We start from the raw sequence: 10,660 nt of genomic DNA, 5'->3' as shown, positions 1-10,660 counted from the left end.
AAAGCTGAGCAGACAGTGTTGACCAGATATCAGATAACTACTGTAATCATCTTGGTTTTGTTTTCTTTACATAACCATGGGACTTGTATACTGTCATCATTACAAATATGTTTGTGTCACAGAAGGGCTCTGAATTATAATTATCTTATTACTAATTACCTTATAATACATGCATGGCTCTGGTTGACTATAGTGCCTAATTGCCCCTGTAGCTCTCAGATCCTTGAAAACAACTGTACTCTAAAAAGTCTGCCATCCAAATCAAATGGAGAGCTTCTCTAAATACAGAAGTGGTCATAATACTTTCTGGTTCTGGAGAACTAAAGCTTAACTAAAGAAGTAAAGAACTAAAGAAGGTTCTCCTGAAAACTGAATGATAGCACTTTTGAAAAGAGTTCCATTTAATATGTGTATTCTCCTTTATATAAAACATTTAATTATATCTTTATTAATGTTCCACACTTATACAACACACAACTCCCCTTTTTTTCACTTTATTTCCCATTTTCTGAAATACCCAGATCACTATGTTTCCCTAAAGAAATGATTGGATAATTCATATGCTCTTGAGACCATTAATGACAACGAGTCTTTATTTATGAAAAGAGATACATTTTTTTTTGTTTTAAACAAGCAGTGTAACCCCCAATCCTATAGTGGTTTCTCTTCCAAGTGCCAAAAAAATAAAACTTTTTTTTTTAAACGTAAGTACAAAAACACCAGTTTTCATTGCAGAATTTTGTTTACTGTACACTTTGTAGCAAAATGTATAATCTGTTTACATGGACATAATTCTCTAAAACTCCAAGTATTAAACATGACCATACAGGATCGTTACACAGCCAGGTCACAATATAGCTCTCATTTCTTTTTTTCTTTGTTTGTTTATTTTTTTTTTTTTTTTCATTTATGATAAAAAAAAATTATACATTATATTCACCTTGTTAGAATTTCTGTACAAAATGCTTGAGAATGCCAATGATCAGATAAATTGTTGAAAACAGAGCTAATGGAAGTCCGCAACTGCTGAAAGTATTTTTTTCCCCCAGTAAAGTCATTAATGGGAATGGTGATGGTCCAACCAAATATTCATAAAAGTCCTTCGAAAAAACGTTGGTATTCTCCGGGATATATTCTAACTAGGAAGTGCAAGCCGTCAGGGAAATCCTGCTACTCCCACTCGATACGCTGGATTGTGTTGCTGACATCTGGAATGACAATTTTATCTTGTCATATCTGATTAAATTTTGAGCACTCTGTATTTAGTTCTGCATAAAGGAGGAACCTCAACACACACTTTTCATTTTTATTCCTTGGGGAAATAAATACAAAATTGTTGCCTCCATAATAAAATGCTTTAATAATAAAACAGATGATACAACTAATGTGCCATTTCTTTGGATAACCCTATCAGCATCTTCATTTAAAATCTCATAGAAGCTTCACACCCATTAGAAACCATTAAACTTCCTTTCTTATTGGTTTCTAATGAAACCTCCCTTAACAGATCTATGTTTATAAAATAAAATATAACTACATGAGCTAGGGATCTTTGTGTCTGTATTTATGTTTAAAAGTAGATTTTATATTATCTGAACAACTCTATCAAATATACAGTAATAAATAAACGAAAATAGATGGGAAAAACGAAGGAAAAAGAAAATGATGAACTAGAAATATAATAAAAGTTGGTACACCCGCAAATTATGTTGACCGGGTTGAATGGTTGCCTCCATCAGTTGGCTGATGTCGTGAAAGTTCTTCAAACTGTTGCACTTAAGGGCTGGAATTAAGATGCCTTCTTCAATCATTTCTTCTTGGATTTCTTTGATAAGGAGCACTTAGACTTACACATGTGATTCTTTTCTGCTTTAGTAGAACCGTCAACCACTGTCGGTGCTTATCACAACTGTCATAACTCCTGCTGTGGATTGTAGTATTTACTCATCTCTGGTTTCAGAGATCTAGTGATACATTTCACATTTTTTTGTACTCTAAGCTTGCTATTGAAAAGCAAGTTTGAATGGTAATATTGGAACCAAAATACTCTATTTTACACTGTACTTTCCATCACCCATTCTGTGCTGTCATATGTGAATTTGGTTGCATTCCCTGCCAGTTCACTATCGGTGTATTGTAACAACATGCCATTAACTGAGAGGCTTCTCCTAGTCCAAATGTTTGAAATTTTTTGCGGATAGCTACAGCACTGCGTGTTTGCAAAGTCCCCCATATCAAAAGAATGGCTACGTTTTGCTTTACCCTCCAAAGGTAACATGAGAAGGCTACGGACTTTGGACTGATGGTGGCCCAGCAAAGGCTCTTTGTCTGACTGATGGGCTGTTGTTGAAGTCCTGGAGTCCACAGGGTCCTCCTTTTTTTGACACCTCAGTTCTAGGGAGGCAAATGCTCCCATTAGTCTATCAATGTTATGTTTAGACCTGGAGACATGTCTCCATTTGTTAGACAATGTGCTTTCATTACTGTGTAGGCTATAATCATCCCCATCTGGACTATTCACAGAAACAGAAGAGGATGAGACACTACTGTGTGCAGAACCACACTGGAATTCCATTAGTTCATTCCTCACCACCACTTTTGGGTTGGTTTGTGGTGGGGCCCCATTCTGCACTGCATTTCCTCCATTAGTCTGGGAATATACATTGGTGACATTGGCCATCTTCCCCTGGGAATGGTTGGAAATTTTATATCTTACCATTAATATAACAATGAAGACCAGCAATGTAGCAACTATGATTCCTCCAATTACTAGTATCATGGTTCCCCCCAAGAACTGGCTGTGCATGGACTGGCATTGTTGATAGTCCTCTTGTGTGAAGAACTGGGCACAACCCACTATGTTTGTTGCAGTCAGCGTTGTTGCAGTGTCATCCCATATAGCCAAGACGCAGAGGTCGTAAGCAGTCCCCGATACCAAGTTATTCACGACGAAGGCTTTGTTTGAAGCAGGGATCATCCTTGAATAGAATAAGAAGAAGAATTTCAATTTAATCAATTAGCAATGCAGAAATCTTTTGCATTTAAATTTCCATAAAAATGCAGACATAAAGAACTATCATTGTTCCATAATTCAGGGTATTCAGAACTATCTTAATCAGAATGCAATAGACGCAAATGACTGTAAAGTAACATACAAAGAACTGCACTTATATATGTATCTCCTTGCATCAGATATTGATATCAGGGTAACACATGTATCGTAGAACATGCCACAGAGATTCAAGAACATCACATTTTTTACAACTAACTTACTGTATGTTAAAGTTACTAGTACTACAGATACTATTAAAGAAACCATCTCCTTGTCCTCACTTCCAGCAACACAGCCTCAAGAACCTTTAAGCCTCGCTCACTTTAGCTCATTAGAAAGTTGGGTTGTTGAATACTCTCATAGGGAGTTTCAAGAAGTAACCAGATTTTCATTAATGTTAATACTAAATGCACTGCAATGCACTGAAGACATGTGAAAACCACCCAGGAAGCATTCTCTACATGGCATTCCCCACATAAACCACTAATATACCTCTATTATCTAAGGGTAGACCTTCTAATCATAACAGCAATAGCAGGCAACCTATATTTATGTAAACTAATGGCATGATCCATTGACATTTAGGGAGTGTGCTTGAATAGAAGGCTCCTGTTCAATGAAAATATTTAGAAACGCTCTATGGAAATGATAAGCTACTCTACTCTTTCTTTCAGGGGAAATGAAGATAAACCTTACTGCACTTTCCCTTTAAGTTTGCTTGGCTTTGATACGGTTCTAAGTCATATTGAGGCAGATAAAAACTTCTTAGCCAGAATAATTGCAATGATGTTTCTAAAAGCAAGCCTGCTAAAAGCTGCAAGTGTAAAAATAAATATATATGGATTAAATTGATTTTAAAACACCTGGAGATAGACTGATCGATCCTTCCAGTAGAGTTTACAGAGTGCATTGATTAGCGAGGAAACGTGAAAAAAGCAGTGACATTTTCGTCCTTGAAACTCTGAAGCACAAACATCTTTTGTTTTAAGCAAAAAATGGATTAAGTTAAAATGGGGTCCTGGATAAGTACTTGTTTGGGGTCCTGTTGTTTCACCATCAAACTAATGCCTCTCTGAGAGGGACATACATAGAGTCTTTAGGGCCACATACAGATGAATATTCTGAGTAGTGCATATAGTAATTGTTAAAAAGGTATGTACAGATATAGTAGGGGAAACATAAGGACTGTAGGCTAAGATGAGGGCAGTAGGGCAGGGTGATGACATAATGGCAGAATGGACCTGTAGGACAAGAACTGACAGTAGGACAAGATGGCAGCAGTAGGGCAAGGTGTAAATAATAAGAGAAGATTGCAGCAGTAGGATAAGATAGTGGGGCAGGATGGAGTCAGTAGGATAAGTTTAAAAGAGAAAAACAGTAGGGCAAGATAAATCTAGTAGGATAGGATGGAGACATCTGAATAACATGGCAGCACTAGTGCAAGGCTCAAACAGTAGGACGAGATGGACCCAGTAGAATGAGATGGAAAAGTAGGACAAGATGGTAGCAGTTAAGTGAGATGGAGACAGTAAAACAGATGACAGCAGTAGATCAAGGTGGAGACCACAGGCAAGATGGTGACAGCACTGAAATATAGGAACTATTAAGAAAATTGCAACAGTAGGAAAAGATGACGACTGTAGGGCAAGATGGAGACAGCAGAACAATATGGCAGCAGTATGGCAAGATTGTGCCAGCAAAGCAAAATAGAACCAGTAATACTATACATGAAAATCTACAGTTTACAATTAAAAGTAGAGCATGAGGAATTGTGTGAAGAAGAGTAATACCAGTGATAAGAGAATGACACATTTTTCTTCAAGCTTTCTCATAACTTCAAAACAAAACATACTTTATAAAATGAATAAACTCCTTTTTTACAGTGATTTCCCAAAATAACGCTTTGCACTGACCGTGATGGAAAATAATAATTAGGCAGGACAGTATCATGTAGTGATAAATCTGATCACCATCTGAGCAATGTGAGTAGTGATGCATAGTCCAGATGACTTAAAGTGGGTAAAGTTGCTTTAGACTTATCACTAAATTGTATCCTTATAAATGGTTCTCAGTGATGTAATAATGGGGGCTGGGTGTGTGTGGGCCCCTGATGTGGGAACACCAGTGGGCTCTGGACCCCCAGTCTGACACTGATTGTGGCGCAGGGGCCCCTGAAATGAAGCCTAACGGGTTAAGTGGAAGGGACATGACTGGGGGACGAATAGGGCCCTATGGGGATGGTGGATTATGGGGATTGTAGTTTTGAGCCAGGGTAAAGGGAGGAGGGGTGACAGAGGGTATAATAAGGTGGGACTAAAGAAAGGGGGCAGAAATTTTACCTGAAGGCTGGAGACAGCTCCCTCCCGCCCACCTAGGGGTTGGAGGGAACAAGGGAATGGTTGGGACAGTGATGTAGTCGCAGCAATATGGGGGGCCTGGCCTGGTGCACTATGGGCAGTCAAAAAGGGGAAAAGAAATGGAAGGAGGTAGGGCTAGGGCCAGCTAGGTGCCACCGTATGTGGGTGTGTTGGGTTATTTGCAGCCAGCAATGGTTTATGTAGATGTTTATGTAGATGTTTATGTATTGGTTTAAGAATATCATTATGGGTGGTTAATAATTTGTATAATTTGGATCCTTGATAAAGGCCCCAATGCGGGCCGAAACGTTGGATGCACAGTGTATTGAATAAACACTTTTGATAAAGAAAACGGAGTGCTGGTCCATCTTCAATTGTTACATATCCTTTTGACCGAGCACCCGGCAAGGAACTACAGAGGATAGAGTGCAGGTGTCTCACATTGAATTATATATATATATATATATATATATATATATATATATATATATATATATATATATATATATATATATACAGTATATGCATATCCATATAAAAGCAGCAGCACATAGATCAGCACAGCAGAGGAATCATTATATTTAAACCCAGTGGTTACGTTGCCATTATTCATCTGCTGGCGCTGAGAAACGGGAGAATAACTGCAACTCAATTCCCATCCAACCGAGCGAGAGTCTCCCGCACATCACCAATGCAAATTATGCAGATATTATTATGCAGTGCCAGGCTGGGCGGTGCCTGCGGATCTTAGGGACCCTCTGGCGTGTGATTCTCATGCAATAACTATATCTCACTTACTTACTAAATACTCAGGAAAAGGGTCAATTAAGCATCATTTTGTTTTAGTCCTGGAAAAGACGTTTGTGTTTAGGCACAAATGTAAAACTTATTCAAATCCAAATCACACGGAAGAACAGTTTCTTTCTGGCTGTAGGATAATGTGACAGAGAGATGGGACTAAGCTCAATTCAGCAGGAAAGTTTGCTCATAGACTATACAAAGACACAGTACCATAAAACTGTGGCAGCATAGGTATTCCCCTGTACTAAGCACAATTCAGCAGGAACAGCCCCTACGTTTGCTCATAGCCTGTACAGAGAGATCCCATAAAACTATGGCAGCATAGGTATTCCCCTGTACTAAGCACAATTCAGCAGGAACAGCCCCTATATTTGCTCATAGCTAGTGATGGGTGAATTTGTCCTGTTTTGCCGAAAAATTTGCGAATTTCCTGTGAAATTCACGAAACGGTGAAAAATTTGTGAAACGCCACTGGCATCTCGTTTTGGACGCCAGCGCACATTCGCTGGCGAAAATGCACCAGCGTCCAAAAAACCGGACACCGCATCCATTTTTTTGGCCACAGTTTTGTGGATTTATTCGCTGGCGACGAAACGTGGGAATTTGCTGCAAATTTGCGCCTGCCGAATAAATTTGCCCATCACTACTCATAACCTGTACACATAAAACTATGGCAGCATAGGTATTCCCTGTACTAAGCACAATTCAGCAGGAACAGTCCCCTAAGTTTGCTCAAAGTCTGTACAGAGTTGTATTCATGTAACATAACATAAATACAATCTATTGTCAATTGATTGATTCACACATGTTCTTAAAAGTATGAACAGTATATATTAATACCGAGGACACAGAGATGAGAAAATTGAAGACAGACAGAAGAAAATGTGCCTTTGACTTTCACCTCCATCATCTAAAAATAACGAAGCAGTGCCCAGTGCAGAGCTGAGCGCAGCGGCGCATGTTATTGATTGGTGTAGGAGAGATCTGATGCATATCCTGCAGAAATAAGCCGAGTGTAACTCTGACTGTGTCCCACAACAGAGCAGACCAATTAGTTTAGGAAGAAAAGGTTAAATTTGCTGTTCTTTATTAAGCTGATCCTGGCCTTTTCTCTATGGAGGAAGAAGGGATTGTAGAATGGAATGATGAGTCTAAAACAAACTCTTTCTATGGGGAATATTAAAGGAGCAATTAGAATGCAGGGGGTGAGTGCTACAACCCGGGGGCAGGGGGCTCTGGGCAATTGCATTATAGGAGACTAAATAAAAATATAAATATACATAGTAACATAGTAACACAGTAAGGAAGGTTGAAAAAAGACACACGTCCATCAAGTTCAACCTTTTTTTTAAATTTTTTTTATGATATCTGCCTAACTGCCAGTTGATCCAGAGGAAGGCAAAAAACCCATCTGAAGCCTCTCCAATTTGCCTCCGAGGGGGAACAAAATCCTTCCTGACTCCAAAATGGCAATCGGACCAGTCCCTGGATCAACTTGTACTATGAGCTATCTCCCATAACCCTGTATTCCCTCACTTGCTAAACACCATCCAACCCCTTCTTAAAGCTATCTAATGTATCAGCCTGTACCACTGATTCAGGGAGACAATTCCACATCTTCACAGCTCTCACTGTAACAAACCCCTTCTGAATATTTAGATGAAACCTCTTTTCTTCTAATCGGAATGGGTGACCTTGTGTCAGCTGGAAAGACCTACTGGTAAATAAAGCATTAGAGAGATTATTATATGATCCCCTTATATATTTATACATAGTTATCATATCTCCCCTTAAGCACCTCTTCTCCAGCGTGAACATCCCCAATTTGGCCAGTCTTTCCTCATAGCTAAGATTTTCAATACCTTTTACCAGCTTAGTTGCCCTTCTCTGTACCCTCTCTAATACAATAATGTCCTGTTTGAGTGATGGAGACCAAAATTGTACGGCATATTCTAGATGGGGCCTTACAAGTGCTCTATACAGTGGAAGAATGACCCCTCCTCCCTTGACTCTATGCCCCTTTTAATACAGCTCAAGACCTTATTTGCCCTTGATGCTGCTGACTGGCATTGCTTGCTACAGCCAAGTTTATCATCTACAAGGACTCCAAGGTCCTTTTCCATAATGGATTTGCCTAGTGCAGTCCCATTAAGGGTATAAGTGGATATTTTTACATCCCAGGTGCATGACTTTACATTTATCAACATTAAATCTCATCTGCCACTTAGCTGCCCAGATTCAGGAAATGCACCTGGAAACATTCAGGGATGGAAGTGCTGGATCTTTAGCTCCTGAAAGTTCATAATCAGCAATGAACACATACATATTCATATAGTTTGGGACTCAGTAGCACCGAATATATTCCATACATGAAATAGCACATTAATCAAATTCCCTGTAGGGACCCCGATACCCCTGTGCACCCCAGGATCTGCTTTGCCTGCTGCCTTTTTTGTCTCCAGGGGTTCCCCGCATATTGCCAAAAAAATCCCCTTCTGTTTGTCCAATGATCCATCAGCCTCACCTCAAGGAAAAACACTCACTTTGATCCATATTTAACCCATTAACTACCAACAATACCATTTTTAGTCCTTTTAAAGTCATCTGTAAATGTAATTGCTAATGATTCTGTTTCTGTCTGGCTGTTTCTATTCTCTGCACTGCTGGTTGTGATTCCTGAAGCAATGTAACAGAAGATGCCAATAATCAGGGCAATCTGTCCCTTTAGTAAGTGTCCTTGTATGTTTGGATGGTTATGTAAGGGACTATATGGGCTTGCTTGCTTAGCCATAAGCGTTATTGATGATGGTTGGCATTGGCACTAATTATCAAATGTAATGGTTTTGTTGGTATGGCATCATCTGGCCAGACCAAATAGGACTTTGACGTAGTAGGCCAGCTTGGATATATTGTCGAAAGGGAGGGCATTTTTTAATAACTAAATGCCCAAAATGTCTCAGTGCCCTTAATATTTTGATAATGGGTTGAGTGCAGAGGATATTTTGTCTTTGTATGAATTTTATGGTCACAGCCTCATTGAACCCCCACTTAATGGTTAGAAATTAAATTTTAAACCATGTGTTTCAGTATGTGTGCAGTTCAACCTCAGTAACCCATAGCAACCAATCAGCTAATTGCTTTGAGCTGTCCAGTACAGTTAGAATAATAAAAGCAGCTTTCTGATTGGCAGCTGTGGGCTGATGGCCTGTACAGAGCTGCTACTTCAGTAAAATGAGGGTCAGTATCTCTCTGTCCTCTCTATAAATATTCAGACTGGAAGCACCGGTAGAGATGAGCAAAACTGTCTTATTTCATTCACAAAACCCAAAATTAAAAAAAATTAACAAAATTTGTTGGAGTTAGTGATGGTGATCTGTGCAGTTCCACTTCGATGAAGAATTTGCATGTTTACTGTGAAATTCACGAAACGGCATAAAATTTGCAAAACGCATTGAAGTCAATGGGCATCAAAATAATTCTGACGCAAGTGAAAATTTAAATATGGTCCAAATGCCTTAAATTCAATGCGCTTCCGAATAATTTTGATGCATGACAATTTTTATGCGAGCACCAATTTTTACGGATCAAATTCTCCACCAGTTTTGCAATTTAATACACTTGCGGCGGAACGCTGAAATTCAACGCAAATCAGTGTCTGGCGAATTTATTCGCCCATCACTAATTGGACTCAATGGGAAGACAGCAGAGGTCCATGGCAAACTTTGTTTTTTTTCTGGTGAAACCAAAGGCATGACAGAATACTAACAGGGATTTGCAAATTTGTTAAAAATGCAAATTTCACGACCGCCAGGTAAAACGTTTTCTCATCACTACACCCAACGACTAAGGAGAACCCGATCTCTTTTTAAATACACACCCAATGCCCCTCTATTACAAATGAACCAATCAAAGAAGGCTTGGGTATCGTCTTTTCCTGCTGAAAGTTACTTTCTTATCATTTCATTGAGCTGAGTGAAACTGCTGACGAGCGTCTGGGAGAAAAACGGTGTTTTTATTCAGAATTGTCACTTTGGCAGAGAATGGCCCAGACCCAAACGGCGAGTAAGTGATAAGGGTGAGTTCATTTACTCAGCAGATAAAGAGCACGTGGCTTGTGGCCTCTCGGAACAATTAGAAGTGTAACTGTCTCTTCCTTTCACTGGATCTATCAGCGAGACATTAACATGTCAATTAGTGTCAGAGCGACTCCCGGAGTCACAGCGAAATCTCTCCTCCCCTGCACCCGCTGCTGTGTCTGTATTAGATGCAACAGAAGATCATTCCTTGCTCTTTGATTTGTCATATTTTGACTGCTGAGTCACATAAGGTAACATATCACTAGGGGCCCTCAACCATCACCGTGTTCCTTCCGCACAGATGCACTTGGACTTCTCAATCGACTGAAATAGGAAGAAAAGAAGGAAGGAAAAAAAATAACTTACAAGGGGGC

General features: G+C 39.4%; 1 protein-coding gene across 4 annotated transcripts in view; it reads right to left on the bottom strand.

Annotated features, from left to right (window-relative positions):
- Positions 1-570: 570 nt before the first annotated feature.
- Positions 571-10,660, bottom strand: part of lrfn2.L (leucine rich repeat and fibronectin type III domain containing 2 L homeolog) — a 330,878-nt gene continuing 320,788 nt past the window's right edge. For 3 of the 4 annotated variants that reach the window (XM_041562591.1, XM_018262696.2, XM_041562592.1), the window contains one exon: positions 571-2,978. In XM_041562591.1, coding sequence (XP_041418525.1) covers positions 2,054-2,978 — 925 coding nt within the window. In that variant the 3' untranslated portion in view covers positions 571-2,053. The remainder of the gene's footprint in view (positions 2,979-10,660) is intronic. The other variant, XM_041562593.1, reaches the window with a different exon arrangement.

The sequence above is a fragment of the Xenopus laevis genome, chromosome 5L (assembly GCF_017654675.1).
Source record: "Xenopus laevis strain J_2021 chromosome 5L, Xenopus_laevis_v10.1, whole genome shotgun sequence".
Taxonomy (NCBI): Eukaryota; Metazoa; Chordata; class Amphibia; order Anura; family Pipidae; genus Xenopus; species Xenopus laevis.
This window is presented reverse-complemented; position numbering and strand designations above follow the sequence as displayed.